At 41.6% G+C, this 24,257-nt stretch overlaps 2 protein-coding genes across 4 annotated transcripts in view; one reads left to right on the forward strand and one right to left on the reverse strand.

Moving 5' to 3' along the window:
* The window catches only part of rgl1 (ral guanine nucleotide dissociation stimulator-like 1), a 28,451-nt gene extending 17,225 nt beyond the window's left edge, over positions 1-11,226 (forward strand). For both annotated transcript variants that reach the window (XM_007558637.2, XM_007558639.2), the window contains exons 3-18: positions 3,542-3,750; positions 4,204-4,263; positions 4,359-4,549; positions 4,671-4,795; positions 5,657-5,872; positions 5,959-6,062; positions 6,235-6,319; positions 6,453-6,542; positions 7,106-7,192; positions 7,405-7,437; positions 7,559-7,680; positions 7,941-8,030; positions 8,154-8,340; positions 9,174-9,425; positions 9,550-9,664; positions 9,870-11,226. In XM_007558637.2, coding sequence (XP_007558699.1) covers positions 3,542-3,750; positions 4,204-4,263; positions 4,359-4,549; positions 4,671-4,795; positions 5,657-5,872; positions 5,959-6,062; positions 6,235-6,319; positions 6,453-6,542; positions 7,106-7,192; positions 7,405-7,437; positions 7,559-7,680; positions 7,941-8,030; positions 8,154-8,340; positions 9,174-9,425; positions 9,550-9,664; positions 9,870-10,057 — 2,154 coding nt within the window. In that variant the 3' untranslated portion in view covers positions 10,058-11,226. The remainder of the gene's footprint in view (positions 1-3,541; positions 3,751-4,203; positions 4,264-4,358; positions 4,550-4,670; positions 4,796-5,656; positions 5,873-5,958; positions 6,063-6,234; positions 6,320-6,452; positions 6,543-7,105; positions 7,193-7,404; positions 7,438-7,558; positions 7,681-7,940; positions 8,031-8,153; positions 8,341-9,173; positions 9,426-9,549; positions 9,665-9,869) is intronic.
* Positions 11,227-13,581: 2,355 nt separating this feature from the next.
* On the reverse strand, positions 13,582-23,833 carry LOC103142538 (protein ABHD17A-like). 2 transcript variants are annotated; one of them, XM_007558643.2, is made up of 6 exons: positions 23,530-23,833; positions 23,251-23,291; positions 21,565-21,929; positions 20,043-20,237; positions 18,290-18,469; positions 13,582-16,092 (listed from the first exon to the last, which is right to left on the reverse strand). In XM_007558643.2, the coding sequence occupies exons 3-6, from the start codon at positions 21,921-21,923 to the stop codon at positions 15,867-15,869; spliced, it is 960 nt and encodes a 319-aa protein (XP_007558705.1). In that variant the 5' UTR covers positions 21,924-21,929; positions 23,251-23,291; positions 23,530-23,833; the 3' UTR covers positions 13,582-15,866. The 2 variants fall into 2 exon arrangements, with proteins under 2 accessions (XP_007558705.1, XP_007558704.1); XM_007558642.2 differs by having other exon boundaries at positions 23,251-23,372.
* Positions 23,834-24,257: the final 424 nt, after the last annotated feature.

Raw genomic sequence — 24,257 nt, forward strand, 5'->3', positions numbered from 1 at the left:
TGAGAACTTATGACCCCTGACCAAAAGCCAAAAGGAAACTTCATGTTTTATTGGAGTCTCAAAATCACATTTCCTACTATGCCATAACCTTGTACGTAACCAATGGATATCAGCTGCTCTTTCTCCGTACGTGAGCATTTTCCATGAATTGTGGAGAAAAAAGGGACATGAAATTCCCTCACTTATGTATAATTAAATTTAGCTGTGTAATATATCTTTCTGCTAAACCTTTTTCCCATTTGTTTTGGCTCCGGTCCCTGTTTGGGCCAGTCGACTCTTATGAAACACGACAGGTTACGACCTCTGATCAAGTCAGTGACCTGCTAACACCTACGCTGCAGCCATATAACCGCATGTCTTTACAGTGGGCTATGACTAGATCATAAAAATATGACCTTATATAATCGGTTGTGAGCGCAGGCTCAAAACAAACCTTAAGCAAGACACATGAACTCCTGATGCTTTTCTTCCTTCCCGGCTTTCTGCTGCAAAAATGTAAAACCCCCGAGTTTTTTTTTTTTTTTTTTTTTTTGTTTTTTTTTTTTTTTTTTTGAACTGCCATAAATTTGATTATATACAGATGGTTTGTTGAAGCTGTCTGTTGTTGAGTTTAAAACCAGAACGGCTCGACTGACCCTTTCTGTTTAAATCAGCCGTTTGTGGGCCGACAGACGCCACTGTTATTGTTTTCACGTTTTAAGCCTGCTTAACTTAGGCAACACCTTTCAGCTGCTGCTGGATAAAAAACAGTTTCACTCAACTTGGACTGTTTTGCTAGAGCATGTGATTTCCTGACTTTTCCAGCTGCTGGTAAAGCTGCTTGTTTCTCCACGCGGGGGGGGGGAGGAAGCGCGTCCTACCAAATGCTGGTACGGAGGAAAAAACAGAGTATTAAACGCTTTTCCAGAGAATATGAGGCATTACTGTTTTCCTCTGCTATTATGCCCTGCATAATAAGATGCTGTGGACTGTATTATTATGCAGCACAGAGGGGGACAAATTATAGGGCATTAGCTTGCTTTAGAAGTTTTCACAGAGTTTCTGTTTGACATAAATAAGAGTATTGTATTTTGTCCCGTTGGTGTTTTGTTTTTTTTGTTTTGTTTTTTGTATGGGGCATGTTGGAGAACTTGGTGGGTATAAGCTGCACAATAACACAAAAGCCCTGCGGCTATAAGGGCCTATTGATGTATTGACAGTGGCGTGTGCTCCAGCTAATTAAAATAAAGTGGGGTGTTTTGATCAGTGCCAGCTACTGACCAGGGAAAGCAGGAGAAAATTCCAGCTGACACATCAGTACAACTCCCTGGATGTTATTGATTGTCAGCGAAGGAGAGAGCAGCTCTTAACGAGTTCAGTTGTGTTTACAGGATTTCAAGAGGGCAAATCGTGTTTATTTTTCACGCACTCGCTCTTTGTGACGTTTAAGACTCTGTGTGACCCAGCGGTGACTCAACTCGCGCAGATAGGAATCTTACTTGTTGCGTGTTTAGGCTCTTATCAGAGGGGAGTGGTGGGAGAAGTTTGCTCCGCCGCCGTCCTCCTCTGTGTCTGGAGGACCGGTGGAGGAGGGGCTTCGCTGTGATTAAAAGCAGATTGGGAGCGTTTCCTGTTGCAGCGCGCTAACTTCACCAAGGTCTCTCTCTCTCCTCTCTGTGCGCCCATGTGCCACCCTCCCACGGTCTCTCCCTGCCCTGTTTTTCGCTCGATTCCCCCTTCGGACACAATAGTCGGACACATCTGGAGAAACTGGGATTAAAAATAGGTCACGGCTATCAATGCTGTTTCCTCCTTATTCTTTGGTTATCAGAGATGGAGTGGATTGATTTTTTTTTATCTCAGACTATAATTTATAACCTAGTGTCTTATTAACATGTCGTGTTCTTGTTTTTTTCTGAACACCACAGAAAAATATGTCATGAGTAAAACCAGGAAATACATGTTCCTATGGTACTAAATTTAGACAGTGTAATTAATGTCTGAGGTCATTATAGTACAGCGCATGCTAATAAATAAATAAGAAAAAACATAAAAGTGTTGTGTAGCAGTAGTATTATAATAACTTATGAGATCATGCAAGCCCTTTAAAGTGTTTAATTTTATATTTGCATTTATTGGTGCAAAGATAAAGGGCTGGTTGTTCGTCCCTTTGCTGGTTTTTATGACAATTTCAAAGTGTTTTGCTGACATTTTGCACACATTTTAACCACGAGTTACAAATTTGTTTTCCTTTGTACTTCATATATAGCATAAAAATGATCATGAAAATGTCAAAATCAGAATTATAGATACATGTAACAGTTCGTTATATTGCTAGAACTTTTTATTGAACCCCAATTAAACTTTTCTTGGTTTTGATCCCTCTTGTCTATTTCCGAAATGTGAGACATGACCTCTGATTGAAGTCAAAATAACTCTATGAAGTTACCTCCAGCTGGTGGATGTTCTTATTGGAGTCCTTTTACCTCATTTGCTTCCAGTCGACTATGAGAAAACTATTAAAAATCGCTTTACATCTGTGTGAGACGTTCTGGTGGGGTAAGAAGTGATGAATGGTTGGTACAAAACGTCCTGTGGCTCAACTTTGAACCCAGAAAAGTTGGTTACAAAGTAACCAAGGCAACAATGCTAAATAATAGCAAAGGAGGGCTTGGGGGCGGGGGGAGAGAGACCTGCACTTGAATTTACTTGAGCATAATTTTTTTTCTTCAATTTCTTTTGCATAATTTATTTCATTTTGCAGTTTTAGTCATTTTAATCATCTATCTTAAGATAAATAATTGCATGTTTTATTAAGATGTGTATTCATTTCTGTCACTTCCTTCTTTGCTTTTTTTCTTTCATTATGTCTATTTATTTATTTATTTATTTATTTATTTACTTCCTTTTCATATCCTGGGTTTAGCTTTTTCACATCGATACCCATATTTGACTTTGAAGTCGGGTTTGGTGAAAAATCTCCAAGTTTCCAACTCAAAATTTCAGAAGATATTCTCCTCAAATTTTTCAGTCTTTAAGCTCCGTTACAAAAAACAAGCAGGTTTGGAGATAAGCGGATAAAATTAGAAATCTAAAATGTTCACAAAATCTATTGGCGTAAAAGTTACAAATTCAGATTTTTCAAAGTTTTCACCAGGTTCATTCCAATGTGTGACACACTGTAAAACAAACAACAACAAAAAAAGCCTTCCTCGAGTATGTAGCGAAAAGCGGCGACTACAAAACTCCAAGATGCAGATGGAGGAATGTTAAAAGGAAATGCAAGAAATAAATAAACGGGAGGAGAAAACATAAGAAGGAAATGACACGCAAATACAGGGTTCAAATACTGAAAGAAAAACTATCATGGAAACACTTTTATGGTGAAGTTATACACTATTTGTTGGAGTTTACCTGCAGAAAATAGTAAATTACTCAACCTAAAGTAAAATCTTCTGATTATACTACTTGTTCCATCTGAGAGCGACCAAAAGAGGAAGCGCGTCGGAGGTGTTTGAGTGTGTTCTGCTGCAGCAGTCTGACGGTGTTTGCTCGTGTTTAGGCGGAGGGCGATCGCCTGCCTCCCGGCCACACGGTCAGCCAGCTGGAAACCTGCAAAATCCGCAGCATCCGCGCCGGGACTCTGGAGCGCCTGGTGGAGACGCTGCTGACGGCTTTCGGAGACAACGACCTCACCTACACCTCCATCTTCCTCTCCACCTACAGAGCCTTTGCCAGCACCCAGACTGTACTGCAGCTGCTGCTGGACAGGTATAGGCCGGATAATTTTTTTTGTTTGTTTTGTTTTCTTCATTTTTTAAATCTACATAAAAAAGAAGAACATGATATACATACGGAAGAGGATTAGGGCCTCTGGCTGACTTTTTTCTCAGAATTCTGACTTTAATCTCAGAATTCTGAGATTAAAGTCAAAATTCTGACTTTAAACTCAGAATTCTGACTTTAATCTCAGATTTTAATCTCAGAATTTTGACTTTAATCTCAGAATTCTGGGATTAAAGTCAAAATTCTGACTTTAAACTTAGAATTCTGATTTTAATCTCAGAATTCTGAGATTAAAGTCAAAATTCTGAGATTAAAATCTGAGATTAAAGTCAGAACTGTTTTTTTTTTCCAGTGGCCCCAATCCTCTTCCGTATATATATGATTGTGAACGGCTGCAAGTTTATTAAATTGATTTTTTTTTTTTTTTATCTCTGGCAGGTATGGGAGTGTGGAAGAAAATGATCAGGAAGGCACTGAAAGCAGTGAAGCCATTAGAAAGTGAGACTCGGTTTCAATACGTCACAGTCACTTCCAGCCGAGCTCCTGTTGGCATCAGTGATTAATTACACGCGTCTGTCTCTGTGCACCGACAGCGCCCTGGCTTCCATCCTGCGTGCCTGGCTGGACCAGTGTCCCGAGGACTTCCAGGAGCCTCCGGACTATCCCTGCCTCCACAGGCTGATGGAGTACCTGCGCAAAGCTCTGCCAGGTTCAGAGGCGCTCCGACGTGCAGAGGGTCTGCTAGAGCAGCTGCAGGGTCAGGCCAACATGGACGAAACAGACGGTATCGGTGTTTTTTTTGTTTTGTTTTTTTTGTGTGTGTGTTTAATTTCCTCTCTGTTTTTTGTCAATTTATTTGGAGACTAATAATTTATTTATTTATTTATTTTTTGGTCTGTTTTTAGTTGGTTTCCAGGGAAACAGCTCCTTCTGCCTCGGGGAGGACGAGGAGGTGGAAATTGAGGTCCAGGAGGACTTCCTGTCGTTTGAGGCCGACCTGGTGGCCGAGCAGCTGACCTACATGGACGCGGTAAGAGGAGGGAGAGGAAATGGAAACATTGCACATTTTTATGATGCTTTTCCTCTGAAAATATCCCTCCGTTTACAGCCTTCGTCAGAGGAGGCCGCTGGATGTTTTCTGAACGCCAAATGCAGAAAAATTCAGAAATATTTTAATGTGATGATCCCACATGAAAACTTTGGAATTTCATACGTTTGCTTAAAATCAAATACTTTGTAAAAAATAAAATAAAATTGATTAATGTATCCTAGTAAAGTCAGAGAAGCTCATCTTAAGTACATCTGAAAAAGCTTCATTACTATTTATGAAACCAGATGATGAAAATTTCTCGTGTGTTGCCATCACGTGTGACAAAAAAGTGAATTAAAAAGCCTCACAGAAACTTATCTGTTTTGGATATTTTAAGAAATTTTTTTCTTAAAAAATTAAGAAAATACTTTTTTATTTTTTTTAGAAAATAAGAAAATGTGTAGATGTTTTTTTTCTCTCTCTCTATATATATATATAAAGTGAAAGTTTTGCTCGGCTTTCAGTTTTGGCCCCTTTTCAAGTACTTTGCTTTCCCGCCGATTCTTTGATACCTTACTTCGACAAGTAAAAGTAATTGAATAAAAACTTTGAGACTTGACAAAAAGTTAGAAACTTTTTCAAATACCTATATGATCTCAATCTGCACAAGTTGTAGAAGCAAAAGTTGAGCTGTTAGAGCACCAAACATCCATGAGCACCACATACGCCGGCTGATTTGAGAAATTACTCAAGCTACTTGAACTTACGCTGCTCTTGTGTGGAAATCCAGCTATTTCTGCGCTGGACTCACAGCTCCTCTTGGCCATACTCAGCAGCAGTTTCTGTATCTTTTCTTTCCAGCTGTTGTTCAAGAAGGTCGTCCCCCACCACTGCCTGGGCTCCATCTGGTCCCAGAGGGACAAGAAGGACAACAAGCACAGCGCTCCCACCATCCGCGCGACCATCACCCAGTTCAACGCCATCGCCGCCTGCGTGGTGAACACGGTGCTGAAGCACAGACAGCTCAGGCCGCACGTCAGGGCGAGGGTCATCCAGCGCTGGATAGACATCGCCCAGGTCAGGAAAAGTCCCAGAAGCATCCCAGATTGCGGACGGAAAGTTGCGAGCCACGTTGTGACCGTTTGCTTGGTTTCTCTGCGCAGGAGTGCAGGATACGCAAGAACTTCTCATCCCTGAGAGCGATTGTGTCGGCACTGCAGTCCAACCCTTTGTACAGACTGAAAAGAGTGTGGGCCTGTGTTCACAAGTAAGCATTCAGCCTCTCCAGTGTGCATAGTAATCTGTTTTAAACAAGTCGGACTTTTGGCAGAATTTCCTGGAAGCAAGTTGCTGCGTTTTTGTTGTTGGTTTTTTTGCACTCATAGTTCAGCACCTGTTTCTGATCCTGTTTGCTGAAATAAGCCTGTGTTTTGATCCAGAGACAGCATGCAGACATTTGAGGAGCTCTCAGACATTTTCTCTGACCAGAACAACTATCTGACCAGCAGAGAGCTGCTCATGAGGGTAAGTCGGATCCAGATTGCCTCCCACCGACCCAACTAAATCCCAAAATTAATTCCTATTTAACTAGCGTCAAACTTCAGGTGAAAACCTTTCTTTCTTTATTTATTTAATTTTGTTTTTCATTTATTCACAGGAAGGTACTTCAAAGTTTGCCAGTCTGGAGAGCTGCGCCAAAGATCACCAAAAGCGCACCCACAAGAGACTGCAGCTGCAGAAGGAAATGGTGAGAGAATCCCTGGTGAAGTTCAGAAACAACAACCAGGCAGATGGATTTCTTTCCTTTTTTTTTTTCTTTTCTTTTTCAAAAGCGGCTGACACGAAAAGAAAAATGCAAACAACACATTCCTCCTGAGCAATGTAGTGAAAGGAGAATTCTTGCCTCTCCAGGATGCTGAAGCCACATGCTTAGCTTTGTTTATCCAAAGCGCTGTGTGCTGGATGCACATTAAGTCGGGGCTGTAATTTGCAGGCCTGCCTCGCCATCTGTCAACAGTTCAGTGTAAATTAAAGCTGCAAGCAGCAAAATCTAAAACTTCCATAAGCATCAGCAGGAGAGAGCTAAGAAAGAAGGGCTTGTTGACTAACGCGCCTTTACAGAAGCCACAACATTGCTCTCTGCCTGTTCACTTTCTACAAATGAACTGACAATTTGTCAAATCCGAGAGGCTTCTTTTTCTCTCAAATATTAGAAACACATGTAACATATATTGTAAGATCAAATGCAATGTCTTATTTACTGTTAAAGTGACCAAAAAACAAACAAACAAAAAAAACGTTTCTTCACAGGGCGCGATGCAAGGCACAATACCGTACTTGGGGACGTTTCTGACTGATCTGACCATGCTGGACACGGCCCTGCCAGACATTGTGGAGGTAAATAATATATATTAAAAAAAAGGCACCAGCAGGTTTAGTCCCTCGCCGGTTTGCTGTGAGAACGGAACCTTGCAGATGTGATGTTGATGCCCGTGTTTCCGCCGTCCCAGTCGGCGCGCTCCACCTAATGCTGTTTGCCTGAGCGGTCGCCGGTATGTGACACCCCCAGGGTCTGACCGTACGCTCTCTTTGTGTCTTTGTGTCCACAGGGGGGCCTGATCAACTTTGAGAAGAGGCGCAGGGTGAGGAATCCTCCTGTTTATTGGCTGACATGAAGGATCCAAATGGCTTTTCTGGTGTGAGGCTTTTTTTTTGTTTTTGTTTGCCTTTGGTGATCATCCTTCTGTCCTTCTCCCTCTGCAGGAGTTTGAGGTGATCGCCCAGATCAAGCTGCTCCAGTCGGCCTGCAACAGCTACTGCCTGACTGCAGACCCGGCCTTCCTCCGCTGGTTTAAGAACCAACCTCAACTCAGCGAGGAGGAGAGGTACTGCTGCTTTTCCCTCACTGTGTCTCGTCTCCTAAACGTGTCAACAATCACATCAGTGTGTGAGCCACGGTCTGTTGGATCAATTGTTCGTGCTCATAAACACATGATGAGCTTCTTTCTCCCTGTTTTCCTACCATTCCTTCACTCCCCACCGATCTGCCGTGTTGATTCTGTCTTTTGTTTCTCCTTGCCGCCTCGCAGCGGACTTGGCTTATTAAAGTTTTATGATGCTCAGGGTTTATTGCTCTGCCTTACAGCTACGCCTTGTCTTGTGAGGTCGAAGGGCTCGGCGACAGCAGCCCGACTTTACCCAAACCTCGAAAGAGCATGGTGAAGAGAATCAGCCTGTGAGTTCACTCTCAAAACAGATGAACGATAGAAGATCTGAGGGGGGACGGAGGGGGGTGTTAGTCATATCTAAGCATATCTTTCTTTTACTAACATATAACCCCCATTCCTCCACTGGGCAGACTGTTTCTTGGGCCAGACAGCAGCACAGCCAGTTCACCAGTCAGAGAGACGCCGCGCTCGCCTCCTGCTGGCAGCTCGGGAGAGAGCATGGACTCGGTCAGCGTGTCGTCCAACGACTCCAGCGGTCCGTCTGACAACGAGGGGCTCGCCAGTCCGACTCACAACGCCGACTCCAGTCAGAACAAGGTGAGTTACGACCGAAATGATTGTCAGGGATAGAACAAAACAGAAATATCCGTTACCGACCCACCGCGGGGAAATGAAAGGTGCAAGTGGAAGAGTGAATATTCACACAACATAAAAGATAAGAATGAGATGCAGAGTAAATTTAAAACATGAGAATCAGACTGTACAATTAAAAAAAAACTTTCTCAGATTAAGATAAATATGCAAAGGAGTGGTGTAATTCAAAGAGAGAACAAGATGTGAATGTTTATTTTGTGCATAAAAAGCAGACTATTTACAAGAAGTGAGGTAAAAACCCCGTAAACAATAATATACTACAAATAACAGCACAAATGTTATTTAAAATGAGATAGAATTGTAAATAACAGCAGGGATGCAAACATTTATTGAGGCCGGTGTGCAAAGTGAACAAAAACTTAGAATAATTAGACATGTTTCATGTGGAGTATAAGTGGAAATCAGCTAGAGACTATTGAAGTTTGCAAGTTTGCAGTCAAATAACTTTTTATAAAAAATAAACCAAAAGAAAACACGTCACCCCTCAGAAAACAAAAGCATAGAGTTATTTCTTCCCGTTTCCACGAATGTATGACTTTTGTTATCTGACGCTGTTTTACATTTAAAGTAAAAAGCTGGTGCAACACATTGCTGAGCTGGATGTCACGATTCTACGGTTACTGGAAGGAGGGAAAGGAAACAGTTGAACTTTCTAACGAGTTAAACTGTTTTTACGTTTTAAAACTTGCCAAACGTATCACTTTGTTTCAACTGCATTCAGCTGCTGCCTCAAATAACTAACATTCGTACACGACCACGTCTGACTCTCCTCTCAGCTCTCAGAGTCGTCGTCCTGCACCTCGCTCCACTCCATGGACACCAACTCGTCGACCGCCAGCGGCTCCATGACTCCCGCCTCGCCCTCGCTGCCCGGGCGCCCCGGCACCCACAGGCGGTCCATCTCCCTCACGCCCATGTGTCCCTGCTCCGCGAGCCAGACCCCGGCGTACAACACCCAAGCCCAGGACGCGTGCATCGTCAGAGTCAGCCTGGAGCACGGCAACGGCAATCTGTACAAGAGCATACTGGTGAGCAAAAAAAAAAAAAAAAAGGCAGGATTTGTGCTTTTCGAAAGAAAAACAGCTTTGGGATTTTGAGGCAGTCTGCGACGAAGCAGGCGAAATCCTGATGTGTCTGTTGTTGTGTTAATAGCTGACCAGTCAGGACAAGACCCCGGCTGTGATAGCCAGAGCCATGGCGAAGCACAACCTGGAGGTGGAGCCAGAGGAAGGATTTGAGCTGGTGCAGGTCATCTCTGACGAGAAAGGTAAAAACATGGCTGCCAAAAAGTGTCATTTAAATACAAACAGATTCACACACACACATACACACACACACACACACAAATAAACAAAGATTTCAACTTTAGTGATATTTTATATTCCCCGCTGATTATTTGACCTTGATCCCATTTAGAAATGGATCACTGACAGCTTCTTAACACTGTTTGTTTTCTCCTTAACGTCTCTCAGAGCTGGTGATTCCTGACAACGCCAACGTCTTCTACGCCATGAACACTTCAGCCAACTTCGACTTCCTGCTGCGCGCTCGAGGCTCGGCCGGTCGACCCGTGCAGCTGAGGAGCCGCTGCAGCTCCACTCTTCCTCGCGCTCAGCATCGCTCCAGCCTCTCGGTCAGACTCAGCAAAGTCACGCTGTGACCTCCCACCCCAGTCCTCCCTTGGGCTCTGCGCTACTCTAATCCAGGCCACTTTGGATGGTCGCAGTGGGAGGATTCGTTAATAAACTAAGAGCTCTGAGTTATTTAACATGGACCATATGCATTTCAGTGAGCGCTCCTGTTTTCAGACTCTTCCCATTTGGGTCTCATCACAAACTCTGCCATCATCACCTTGTCAGCCTTAATGTGCATCTGTGCAACAGCGACCCCAAGTGGCCTCAGACAGATTTTTTTGCACAGGCGGGGGGAGGGGGAAGCAGCAGCCGAACTCCCCGACCTCCAACAGTATTGTGAAAACGACTCATCTGTGTAGATGAAGCTTTAATGTCCTTTGAACGGAAATGAAACAGCAAGTTTCTGGTGTTCAGTCCTGTTTGACTTTGTTAATACTGACCGAATGGACCTTCCACAGTATTTCTGAACCGTATTAGCTGACTTGAAAGAAACTTAACGTCAGTATTTTTCCCCAGTCGGGCGTCTTGAACAGCCCTCGTCTGGCTTGTGCACAGTGTGCACAGTGTATGTGTGTACATAATATATATGTGTGTATGTTTGTGTGTATGCGTTCATCCTCCCCCGCCCCAACTCTTCCCTCATATTGTGAGCTGTGTGACGAATGCCGCGTCGGTGCATTCTGATTGGTTCCTGTACTTGGTTTTAACAAGTCATTGGCAAATACTGAAAAGGCCTTACATGCCCTGTCTTCAGGGTGAAGAGGTGCAATTAGTGCTGCTTTCTGATGCAAATTTATCTTTTCGCATAAAAAAAAAAACAAAAAAGGAATAAAATGCGCGAGGACCGAAAATGAATTTGGCCTCCTACTGAAAGAGAAAGCAGATAAATGTCTCAGACTGATGCCAGTTGACAGATGTCAGTGTTATGTGAATCTGAAGGATGAATGAACCACTCTGTAAGTGGTTTTTCTCCCTCTTTACTAAATGAGTTCACGTTTTTGTTCTGTTTTTTTTTATTTTTATGTTTTTGTATTTTTTTTTTCATTCAGAATTGTATTCACCAATGTGAGGGTAACAAGAGATCTTCAACACAAGTGTTAATGAACTCAAATTTGTTATAAAAGACCATCTGTGCCAGATTTTACTTTGACTAATTCAGAAGGACACTTTATTTTATTATCCATCTGTGTCATATATATATATATATATAAAAAAAAAAACTCTTCCCATCTGCAGAGCCAGGCCAGTTTTCCCTTCAGACTAAATCAGATCAGCATCAGCAGGCGCCTACAGGGTCGCAGTCTTGATGTGACGCTGACCAGTCTGACCGGTTATACTCCAGCAGCGCACAGTTGGGACTTGTGTCGCCGTGCCAGGTTTTTTCATGCAACACTTCACTTGGAGATGTTTTCCCAAAACCCATCCCCATTTCCTGTTCTCCACTGCCAAAGATTCTTATTCTACATGTTTAAATAAATTATTATCAAACTTGTCTGTTTGACTTTTGATTTCGAGGTATATATATATATATCACCTCTCTGAGCACATCGCAGCATGTCCATCGTCTTGTGATGCCCGGCGCTCTCGCTCCTGTTTGGAATAATAATAAAGCGCCGTTCTGCAGGATGAGCCATGGATATTTATTGGAGTGGAGGACATTTCTGCTGACTTGACTGCAGCAGTCAGGGCCTCTTTCCTGAATCTGTGTTTGCTCAGGTCAACTTTGTAAAGCCTGTTGTATAAATCTAACAGTGCAGCAAATGTTACAGTATTGACAGAAAACCGTAGACCAGTTAATTACTGGCTCAGTTTTGTGATTGTGGTCAGTCTTTGAATGGTGGTTTCCTGTTTTCTCCTACGTTTTTTTCTGGTTTTGGTTTCCCTTCCAAAGCGTTAGGTTTAATTTAGCTGAGCAGACTATCATTTTCTTGACTTCTGAATCTCTCCAATCAACTGTTAAGTCAAAGTATGTTGTTGTTCTGAACAAAGTCTGAACTGACCCGTCCGCAGGTACAAAACTTTCTCCCTTCATCCTGTTTGGCACCAGTTTGTTTCAAACCTGTTTAGTTTTGGAACAAAATGATTCACAGTTTGGAATCCGCTCTTCTAATTTAGCCAAAATCAATTTAAATTATTGATTCAGTTACAGAGAGCAGCATGCATTGTCGGCTGTTGAGTTTTTATTTCTCCTATTAGCAATTTGTTTTCCATATTTCTACCAAAAACAGTGACTGATCTGATTTGTGATGTTGCTGCTATTCACTTGAACCCAACTGTCTGGTTGCATATAGTTAATCTGGACATAGATCATAACATCTGGATTTAAAAAAAAAAAAAAAAAACCCTTCTTGGAGTCCATTGTGGCACATTAGGTGGTGCTGGTGGAGAGGAAGAGGGATGCCTGAGATGAGGCCGTGGGCTAGCATCAGTCAAGCAGCCGTCGGCATCGCTGACACACCGTAAATATGATTTGTCGGTCAGGGCGGATATTTATTACTGGCATTTGGCAGAAGCTGCTCTGTCCTTGAATGTTCGCCGAGTGAATCCGAGCAGAAACGTCAACCGGCAGCAGAAAACAGCCAACAGGAATAAACTCAAGATCAGAGGAATACGGCATAAATCTGTGAACAGGCACCACTGCAGGAAGGGTATTGGAAAAACCTCGCTTGCATACTAAAACGGAGACGTTTCTCCCGTCTCTGCATCATTTACTGGTTAGATTTGAATACGGCAAGGCTTCATCGAACCCTCTGCACCTTAAATGCCAATTCGCCGCACATCAGTTTCTCCCTGAATGCAAAACCAGCATTTAGACAGATAACTGCTGCGATCTGTGAATGGCAGCGAGCTGATTATCTCTGTCACAGGTCAACGGAACATGGATGATTATCTGTCTTTTCTTGTGCCTTCTGTCAGCCACGTTACAATATGCAGAACCTTCCACCGGCAGCTGTCGGACTGCTTCCTCCGTCGTTGTGGCTTGGCAACGTTCAGCAAGAAGGCGCGTCCGTGTCAAAGGGTTGCAGATTTGTCTTCGTCTGCAGCGGGTCAGCCTGCACTCGCTGTGTCTTGTGCGCGGGGGACATGGCCTCTGCAGCTGCGCTTAGTCTGAGCAGAAGAAGGAGAGTGGCTGGAGCTGACCCTCCATCTGTCTCCGTTTCCCACAGCTCCCACCGCGGTAGCAGACAGAGGGGAGGCCGGGACGCATCGCAGTCCTTGTTGCTGGTTTAAATAACAAAACCTCATTTGAGCCTTCTCCTTTGTTCAGCACAGCAGCTAAAACGCCAACAAGTGACCAAACGGCGCATCCAAAAAGTGTAAATAAAGACCCATTTACTTATCAGCCAATTATTCATTCAAGCCATTATGGGATATTCCTCATTAAACAATTGGAGGTATTTATTCCAAGAATGCCAGAAAAGCCTAAAGACTAAACCAGATAAGAAAACATTCTTTTAAACAAAAATAGAAGAAAAAAAAGAGACAGAAATGTATCTTCTGTCACGCTCCAGTGCACAGTCTTGATGAAAAAAGGAGAACAAAACAGCTATTAACTTCTGGGTATGTTTTATTGACTCATTCTTTTCAACTCTTGGAGAAAAACAAAATCTTTTAAAACCTAAAAAAAAAATCGTCAGTATAATAAAGAATTGGAGCATTTACATAAGATCTGCAGTTTGTAAGAAAAGAAGCCGTTTACATAAAGCTCCTGTGTCATGGTGTTTGATCAGCTCACATGGTTTGGTAAGGATTCAAACTCAAACATGGATGCAAACTTAGAACACATTAGATCACACAAATAAGAGACAGAAAAAAACAACTATTCAACTTTGAACCTTCCCCCCTGAAGCATATGAAGACAGAAAACAGCAACAGAAACGCTGGATGACATTTTGGTTCAGAAACTGATGAAGAACCCTGGAAATTGCTGCATTGCATCTCAGAGCTAAAAAAAAAAAAAAGCCCATAAGGGTAAACAGTGGTGTATTCTTAGCTTTAAACAGAGAAAGTTTCATTGTGATTTAAAACTTTGGTAATTTGCAGCCTGGGGCCAAAGTAAAGAAAAATAAAGCAAAGTGGGGGGAAATTATTACCTTTTCTTCCCAAACTAAGGTCAAAATATCAGTCACATAAAAAAAACGGTTTTGTAATATAAAAAATGGAAAGGATCTGCAAAGAAAAAGAATACAGACTGTAAGAAAACCAAGACTTGTAAAGATGTAGAGCTTCTATAATTGCACACAAATATTAGAGTTTACAGATCATTAAAAAGAGGAAAACCCCTGAAAACATCTTTTAGCTTGATATTGTGCAAAAAGGTAGTGCTTCACAATAATTTAAAAAAAATACTGTACTTAGATCCTGCATCCCTCTGTATTTACAGTGGGGATTATTGTTTTTTTAATCAACATGTTTCTTTATAAAGAATGTTTTATTCACTGTATGATGGTAGAAATGCATCTCAGCAGTATCAATATTAAAAAGATGTTTACAGGCCCGTTTAGTGTTAGCGCTGACCCTCGTCGCAGAACAACGTGCAAACGTGAGCTGGTGTGAGAGAAAAGACGAACAAAAAGGAACAACTTTAATGTTTCACTTAAAGAGATTCTGACTGTCTTTCTTCTAACCAATCCCACGCCCCTACTGGGATCTACATGAGTTGCTAAGAAGAAAAGGTGGAGGTCAAAGTTTCACCAATCTTTGCTGCGAAGAGTACCTTCGTTTTCGGAGCAAAGTTTGGTATATTACTTGGTTTACAATAAAAAAAAATAAAAATAAAAAAAAAAAATAAAAAAAAAGACATGAAATCACCTGTAGAAATATTCAGCTTATTAAAATGAGAAAGAATGAGTCTGGAACGCTCCCATCCAAATGTCAAAAACAAGTTTACCTGAGGAAAACATCGAGTGCAGTGAAGACTAAATCAAAGACTCAAGAGTACAAACTTAAATCCGTACAGATGTCCCTTTAAAACCCGAAAAAATTCAGACCACAGTTCACGCATAAGACAGGAAACGTCCTCCAACGCAGTGCAGTCCAATGCCACGACAAACGACGACTATAGAGTAAACCAAAAGTAATCCGAGTCTATATTTATTAAGGTTTGCACTTGATTCTAGAGGTGTGTTAGAGATTAAACAAAAATCCCATGATTACTTGATCTAAAATCCGATATGGAGTCTCATTTAAAATTTCTGTTAAAAGCGGAAACAAAAAAAATCCTCATTTTTAGCATGAAGACTTTAAGAACAAAAGTGTTTCCCATGCTTCAATATTATTCTGCCAACTTTAGTTAACAGATTAAAGTTTTACACACAGAGACATTAACACGCACACACACACACACACACACGCGTGCGCACGCACACACACACACACACACACACGCGTGCGCACGCACACGCACACACACACGCACACACACACACACACACACACAAGGTATAAGTAGACTAGAAAATCTCCATGATTTCTTAGCGGGTATCTTTGAACATCATCAAATGCCATCGTTCTGTGGACTGTGTCCATGTTATTGCACAGAATAGAGATACATTATCTGCCCTGTTAAAACATGATCAGTACTATTTAGGTTTCTGCTAAGTGAAACCGTCTAAACGTCGTCTTCCACACTTAAACAAATCTGATTATAAAGATCTCTTTGTGCCTCGTTGGTCCGTGGTCTATGTCGAGGCCTACAGTAGAAGTGCGGGACACTGTGGTCCAGAGGACCATGATGGACAGTCAAGAAGACATTATTTCCATCTTCCACACGGGGAGGCAGCGCTTTAAGTGCCAGAGGAAGAAGAAAATGACATGATGATGTTCTCGTGAAGGTCAGGGGTGCTGAGCTGCCAATTCTTGTCCAATGAAACGCCGGAGGCGATCCAGATACTGAACGTACAGCTCAATGTCATTGTGTCCGGCGCCCTCCACCCAGAGGGGCTCCACGGCCTTCGGGCAGCGCTCGTACAGGGCCAGGCCGTGAGAAAAGTCGATCACCTCGTCCTCCGTCCCGTGGATGATGAGAACCGGAGAGGTGATTTTAGACACTTTTTCGATGCTGAAAAGGGAAGACGGAGAGTTGAGTTACGCATCGCTGAAGTTAATTTTCACCGGATGTTCTTGTGGTCAGCGCTAGCAGGTCACAGTGCAGAAAACACTCTTCAGTGCGGAGGTTAAACATGTTGAGACATTGGAATGTCACTCGGGGTTAAAGCGACAGCAAGACTTTCAGCTGAAAACAGGAAAGCTGAGCAGAAAAGATCTTGTTTTATCCTTGTTAGCTTCCTGCCTCATCAAGGAACTTGGGAGCTTTTAGAAATGTCAGATTTGAGGAAAGGATCAACATTTTAACAGGACATGCAAATGAAGACTGTTTTTGTACTGTTAGCTATGCTAAATATGCTAATAAAAGCATAGTAAAAAGAAAGCTGGTAAAAGATGCTTAAAATATGAACTAATTTTGTTTTTATTTTCAAGTAATGTCAAGTAATATTGTTTAAAAAAATCCCTTGTTTTAAAGTGACAGTTCACTCACAAACAATATGTCACAAATAGTTACTATAAGAAATATAGTAATTGGCAATATGGTTTTCAAAGATTTATGGGACAACTGAAAATCCCACTTTCATAACCAGCAATGTGTTGACGTACAAAACCCATGATGCAGCAGCACAAATATGTATCGGATCAAGCAGAAAAAAAATGCAAATGAAAGTTGGGATGACTGGTTTTACTGGTTCAGTCTTTCATGGCGATAATGTGTGGCCTGACGGTATTTGGGAAGTCGCCTCAGCATGCTTCTTTCCTGCTGACTTCTGATAACTCGGGAGTTTTCCGAGAAAAAAACAAAACAAAAAAACTTTTAGTGAAGCAACAGTTAGTTGTATGAAATTCAATCAAACATGGAAAACTGCAGGGGTAAAAGCGTGCGGCTCATATACGTCGAGGACTAAGATGGAGGTCTGCCGCATGCATTTCCTCTCTCACATCCCGCTTTCCTGTCCGACAACTATCAAAGGTCACTAGAGCCGACAAAAACCCAAAGTAATAAAAAAAAAAAAGAAAACTCTGTCTGTACGAGACTATTTTGCTGCTTTGAATGTATGCAAATGCTCAATGCTGATTACGTACACCACACATTAAACTTCATTCAACGTGGGCCTATCCCTCACTGCTCTGCAGAGTCCCTACAAGGAATTCTCAGTAGCTCTGAAAATAAATGTTTAGTTTTATGGTTCAGGGGAAGATTATAAAAGCCTCTCAGAAGTCTAAAGTGTTTCTTCAAACTGGAACCAATGGAATCAGGAAATGCAGCGTCACAGGCAGAGCAGCTGGTAAATCCAGGTCTGCTGGGCCAAAAAAAACCATATGCAGAGTATCATGAGAATGGCTGCCGATCATCTGTGAAGACCTGCAAGAACATCTTGCTGCAGAAGGTGTTTCAGTACCTCATTCTACAATATAGCACCTAAACATCTGCTAGGCAAGGCGATGAAGCCCCATCTGCCCTCACGCTCCAAACGCAGTCAGTCACCTGTTGTACGCAGGAGCCAGATTCTCCTCGGAACAAATTGCTTCTCACCCACCTATAGAATCTAACACTGAAGCGTGAATTATCACTGGGATTCTCCCGCTCCATATTGAGCCCCTAAAGTAACAAAGATAACAGGAAAACAGCTGAAAGCTGTTATTTGACAGCGCTTCTCTTCCACTGAATTATCTTAGCTCTCCTTTCCCTTCCACCGCCTCATATTGACTTATTGTTTATTTTCTGTATAGTGACAATAAATGTCACTTTAACTATAGAGCAGGTCTCTACATTCGGGTTTCAGATGCAAACACTCATTATTCATTCTTTTAATTCAAAAATATTTCCGGCGGGAGGGGGGAGCGCCACTGGCCACGCTTTGGACACCCTCAATAAAGCGCTAAGAGATAGATATGAACAATATATCGGCTAATAAGGTCGGTATTGGTCCTATATCATCAACCCATGTTTACTTCCATCTTGCTGCCTTTAGCATTTCAGTAGGGGAAAGGAGGCTGTTCATGTGTATTTGTCTGGTCACGTGACCACGCGATGCAACTGGTGTTTATTTTAATCCCGTCAAAAAGGTAGGTGTAGAATACACATTTATAAATATTAGCCACAGTAGCAGTATTAATATTGCGCATCAACACTGGCCCAGATTTTTATTTCGGTGCATCTCTAGAAGGAGACGTGTAGCACTGAGCAGAGGGTGAGGAAGACTTACTTGGGGAAAACGTCAAAGCAGTAGGTTTTCTTTGTGTCAGGAAAGGCAACTCTCATCCCAGACGTTAAAGGCGAGTGAAGAATGACGGCGGCACACTCGTACCGCGAAGCCAAGTCCACAGTGGGAACCGTGCCGATGCTCTGTCCGTACAGGATAATGTTCTCTGGGATTATGCAGTATCTACATAAAATGAGTAGAGAAAGACTCGTTAGTAAAAGGACAAAAAAAATAAAAAAAATACAGCCACTTAATAATAATAATCACTTGGTTTATTTTAGTCTATTTCAGTAAAAAATTTGTCAAAACACTGAATATACCTTTTTTTTTTTCTCTAAATCCATTAGTCTTAACAACAGAAGGGTACAAAATCATATCTGCGCTTTGCAGACGAACAGGCATTTTGAATTCATGCCACATTTTGAGGCACCTGCACCAAAGTTTTCCAGGTAGATCTGGTAACAGTACAGAAAGTTTGTTTGGTTGAACATTTATGTCCTGCATTTAATTGACCTTCACAAAGCTGAATGATGCTGACGTTACCAAAGGTTCAGTTGCAACTTTTAAAGACAAACCCGTAACTTTGTTCTGCAGCATGTAAACTCTCCAGATAAACGGTGTATCAAAACACAAATGTTTCCACCAATCTTTGTTTTCCCCTCCAAGCACAACTTTTGCCATTTTAAGCCCCATCTTCTCACGTTGATGTGAAAAAACTGTACCTGCAGTCATGTGCAAAACTGAGGACAATATTAAAAGGTTCAAGTCTTTCACATTAGATGTTCAAAGAACAATATCTAATCTTTTTTTAAATCAGTGTCACGGGGGCAAAAAGGATTCAATTACATTTTAACAGAAAACAGAAAATGTACTTTATAAATGCAAAATAAAAATGTAGATTCTCACTGGGGAAAGAGTTAGGACACCACATCCCCTAGTAAGGACATAACTTAAGTGAGACTTTTCTTGTAACCTATGACCTCTGGCCTCAGTCTGAGGAAAACTTCCACCATCCCTCAGTTTCAGCTGCGATGTGTTTGGGGGTTTCTGGGAGGTAAATCCCATTTCAACTCACCTCCAGCGTCTCAAGGAGATGAAGAGCTTGGCGTTGGCCAGTCCCAGAAACCTCTTATATTCAGTTAAATAAATATATTTATTATAGAACCCTCTTTTCTTAACTATATCGTCATTTTTATTGCATGTTTTATGCACGCTTGTGCACTGTAATTTAGTTCGGCATGGAGGTGGCGCTGAGTGACAGTAAAGTGAATCTTGAATTTAGTTGAATTTTTGTGCACAAATTTACATCATGGATTTTAAACAATCCAGTGGATTTAGTTTTATATCCACTGTTTTTATTATTAATGGGCAGTAATTAGTTTATGAAACTGTAGATTGTTGAGTTTTTATTTTGAAAAGATACAACAAACAATAAAACGGCTAATTTTACTCAATTAATTAAAAAACTGGAAAATCGATTAATATTAAATTTTCATTCCACTAAAATTAAAGATGACCTAATTTGTGGTCTGTAGATGGGGGCCAGAAAAACTTTTTCAAATAATATCAGGGCTTAGAAAACAGAAAGAAATAAGTGAAAAATGCTCAAATGGATTTCTTTCTTTAAATGTTTCCTACTTTCTTTTTTTTTTTCCAAAAAATAATTTGAATTTATACAAATTTCTAGCGCTTTAATGGGCCCTAAGGAAAATAAAATGCAGTCCTGTGAGTCCGGGGCGATTCTAGAACAACATACCGCGTACGCAGGGCATGCCAGGCAGCGTCTATGTCCGCGTACAGGTTCTTCTCGGTGGGCTTGCCGGTGCTGACTCCATAACCTGAGTAGTCGTAGGAGAAGATGTTGCAGCCGATACGGCTGCTGAGGCCGATGTAGAAGCTGCTCATCTGGCCGAGGTCGACTGCGTTGCCGTGGGAGAAAAGGACGGTAAATCTGAGGAGAGGCAGATTCAAAGGAAATGTTGGTAGATGCACTTAAGATTCCTGACATGTCGTTATTATATGGTGAGAAATGCCAGTGTAGATTCTGACCGATAAGATTTCAGCTAATAGCCGAGAACTGTTTCGCTAATAAGAATTTTGTTGTAAATAAATATAGTAAAAAACCGCTCTAATGCAAACGGGTTCTCTAGTTTTTGCCACGATGAAATAAAAACATGTCGCTCTCCTTACGGATATGCGTCAAATATATATTTTTCTGTATTTCTGCTCGCACAAACCCAGATTTATTTAAGATTTAAGATTTATTCTTTAACTGATTTTAGAAGTTAATCAGCAACTGCATACATTACCAGGGTTGGACCCTCACTGAATCTAAATTATGTTCCTATCTCATAACAAACTGTTTAATGTTTAAACCAGCGCCATAAAGCCGTGTACGATTCTTGAACACGGCGTCAACGACGCAGACCTGTGACGACTTTGTCTCCGACTTACTGGAAACTAATATCACTGAGGGCAACGCTGCTTATTTATGATTGCAACCATAAAAAAAAAAAATAAACAAACAAGAGAAACCAAAACTTTACATTTCTTTAAAGAGTCAGAAGGAAGGAAGAAAGTTTAGACGTTTAGGGAAAATGAGTGTTAGTTGACAGAGATCAATTAGAAAAACCTAAACTGAGGAAATTTCTGAGTCAGTTAACAGGAACAAGGGGAGGACGATAAGCCGAATCAAATATTTTTTCAGATTTCAGTTTCTGTTTTTGATAAATAAATAAAAAGTCATATCTTATACTTAACCTTTACAAAAACCAAGATCAGAAATCATTCTCTCTGACTGGTGCATCTCTACATTAAGATCAACAGCATGAACGTCGGGGCTCAAGAACCGGCCACCAGCAACATTTATGCTTCGCTTCCGCTGAGCGGCACGGCTCCGCACGGTTCGGTTAATTATTTTAAGGTCCAGGATGTTCGGGAGAAGTTTCTACCTCCGGTTGGACTGACGGGGTTCAACCTAAGCACCTGTGTTGTCAGACTAAGACATATGTGACACAATAGCATGTCTCAGACTTGTCGCTTGTTTCTGTCCCACCATGAATGGACAGTGCTGTGCGGCGCCAGTAGATCCACCCTAAGCATGCCGTATTATTGTGCTATGGACAGTAATACGGCAATCAGGTTCTACAGATACCTGCTACCTACCCGTCACACTCCATGATTTAGATGCATTTGAGGACAGGAGACCAACTTTAAAATTAAAGAGAGAAGAAATCTCAAATCTGGAACATCAGTCGAGACCGTTCCGAGCTTCTCACCTGGCATTCCCTGCGACGCGAATGTACATGCAGCCGACTCGGTTTCCTCTGCTGGAGCGAGTGAAGAACACTTCCACCTCGTCGAGATCTCGCTGATTGTACTGAAACTCTGCTCGGTCCGTCAGGTGAAGCTTCCACTTCCCCTCCACGCCGCCGGCTCCTCCGGAGACCGAAGCGCCGCTCCTCGACCGCATGCTCGACGTCCCGGACGCGCCCAGTGCGGGGGGGTCCGCTTCAGGGTCTGGAAGAAAGGCGTAGGTGGGCTCCGGAGGCAGGAAGGCCAGCTTGGATGCGATGCGGCTCGGACATGGTGGGCAGCAGAACAGGCAGCAGAGCTCTTTGAAAGAGAGGCCGTTCATCCTTCACTGCGGTGCAAGAAGACAAGAGGGTCACTGTACCAGAGAATATACATCAGCTCCATGCTAACACAACAAGAGCTTTATGACAATGTCATGCGCGAGCCACTTTACTTTGCCTGGAGGCGACAGTAATGAACATTTTTGCATCTCTGGCAAGTTTCTCAACATATGATCAAGTCCACAATCCTATATTAGAAGATCTGGGTGCAAAATGCGAATTGTAGCTTTGAACTTCTATTAAGATGAATATGTGACCAATTTAAGCATTTGCCAGCTATGCAGATGAGTCGATGTCAGCAACTAAAAACAAAAAAGATAAAAGGAGCTCTAGATATTAAGGGTTTTGCTTTATAATGACTAAATATATGTTTGTTTGTTTTTTTCAGATTAACTTGGAAGATTATTTTGTTTTGTACAAACATTACTATAACATAGGATTCACAGCACTGTGAAATGTTTTTTTTTTTTTTGAGTCGTTGACTAGAACTGGTCAATATTCAGTTTGACCTACCCTGACCGATGACCAGTCTGTGAGAATTTCCATCTATCTATATAATCTAATCTTTTTCTGGTCAGTGAACGCACCACACAGAAGCTCTACTCTTTATTGCAACACTCTTTGTTGGGGACAGAGTTACTGAGGAAAGATTGCTCAAAGTTAACAATTTGCAATATCGAAAAGGAAGCACAAAAAGGCGTAAGAAGCTTTTGAAAATAAAATTTAGCTTGTGACCACATGTTTCTTTTTTGTTGTTTTTTTTTAGGACAACACGTAGGATAAGTGGAGTACAGCATTATTATCTTTGTTTTCAAGCATTTGTTAAACATGGTGACAAAAACTGCTCCCGATTGAATTCTTAATTAAAAACAACTCCTCTGGATAAAAATCTACAACGAAACATTGTAAAACTTGTGTTTATTTCCCTCTTTTACATTACATGTCTTAATGTAGCAAAACTGGCTAAAATTGGTGTTGGCGTGTCAAAAAGTTTGGAAGCAAAATCTTGAAACATCTCTTGCTTTAACTTATTCCTTATTTCATTACAGCCTACTTTTAAAAATCTGGTCCTTTTCAAAGTGGTTTAACTCTAGAGCAATAATTCCTTTGTCTTTTTTTAAATCTTATTTAATTCGTCTCTTTTGTCACAAATTTCCAACCTAGCCAGACACCTGTAAGCATGACTGAGCTCTTTTGTGGTCTTCTGCATATCCAATTTTGAAATTGTAAGCACCTACTGCACAGTCTGCCGTCATTGTCAGTGAAATAACAATTGATATGGAAAAACTGCTCTAATTCACATTATGCTGAGCAGGAAAGCTGACGTACCTGTTGAGTTGAAGAGCTCAGCGTATGAAATATAAACTTTCCTTAGACAAACGAGAATAAATAAATAAATAAATAAAAGATCTTCCTCTTCGGTTTCCAACACAGGGTGTAGTTTAGGTCCTCTACCAGCAGAAAAAGAAAAAAAAAAAAGTCGTGGAGCCAAGAAGCTGACAGGGAAGTACTATTTACAAACTATAGGCAGGTTTTTCCTGGAAGAGACTGAAGTCCGGGGTCCAGCCATTTTGTAAAGTTCTATAATTGACTTTAAACTCTATTTACCTTTTCAAATAGCAAACCCGTGGGGCTTCATGGGCCAAAATCCTCGTTTTTTGTTCGCTTGATTACAAACCCATCGGCTGTGTTTTAACCTAGTACAACTCCCCCCCTCCCCAATGTAAACGCTTCTAGAAAACAACCAAACACGCAGACAGCTGCACCCCACTGAAGAAGGAAAAGAGGGAGTGCTATATCAGGTTAAACGCCAGCGAGTCCGATTATCATCTCACAGAGAAGCTGCTTGTCTGAGCGCCCGCTAACCGAGGCTTAAGCTAGCAACTCGGAGATATAAACACTCCGTAAAAAAAACACATACACAAAAAAAAAAAAAAAAAACCCAAACAGCTCACATGAAGACTACCGTAACAAACCGTCTGAAATGACTTAAACTCCCTACATGGATCCCATGTGAGCTTTGCTGGTATCGCAGCTAACTGCACCGACAGCGTCTCGTCCTTTAAATTAATCCTAGTAAGAGCGGTGTTTTCCTTCGTCTTTGCTATTTCACCGCATCCGGAAGCGTAGTTGACCGGATATGACGCGAAACTTTTTGTGTGTGTGTGACGGAAGCTCCCGGAGTTAATTTGACAAACCCCACGTCAGTTTATTTGCTTATTTTCTATAAATAGAGATAAGTCGCACAAGAACCAAGTGTTAACGAAACAAAGGTTCAAGCTAGTATGTAGTGTTACAAGCTGAACTGGGTAGTAACTTACACTTATGCTTTTAGG

Source organism: Poecilia formosa, unplaced genomic scaffold (assembly GCF_000485575.1).
Source record: "Poecilia formosa unplaced genomic scaffold, Poecilia_formosa-5.1.2 Scaffold98, whole genome shotgun sequence".
Classification (NCBI taxonomy): Eukaryota; Metazoa; Chordata; class Actinopteri; order Cyprinodontiformes; family Poeciliidae; genus Poecilia; species Poecilia formosa.

What these genes read in the sequence shown, in the direction of transcription:
- LOC103142538 (XM_007558643.2), bottom strand. Translation starts at nt 21,923, where the DNA reads ATGAACGGCCTCTCTTTCAAAGAGCTCTGCTGCCTGTTCTGCTGCCCA. An exon ending in TGGCATGCCCTGCGTACGCG is followed by an intron (nt 18,470 to 20,042) that starts GTATGTTGTTCT and finishes CATTTTATGTAG; the next exon opens with ATACTGCATAATCCCAGAGA. An exon ending in TGCTTTGACGTTTTCCCCAA is followed by an intron (nt 16,093 to 18,289) that starts GTAAGTCTTCCT and finishes TTCCCTTTTCAG; the next exon opens with CATCGAAAAAGTGTCTAAAA.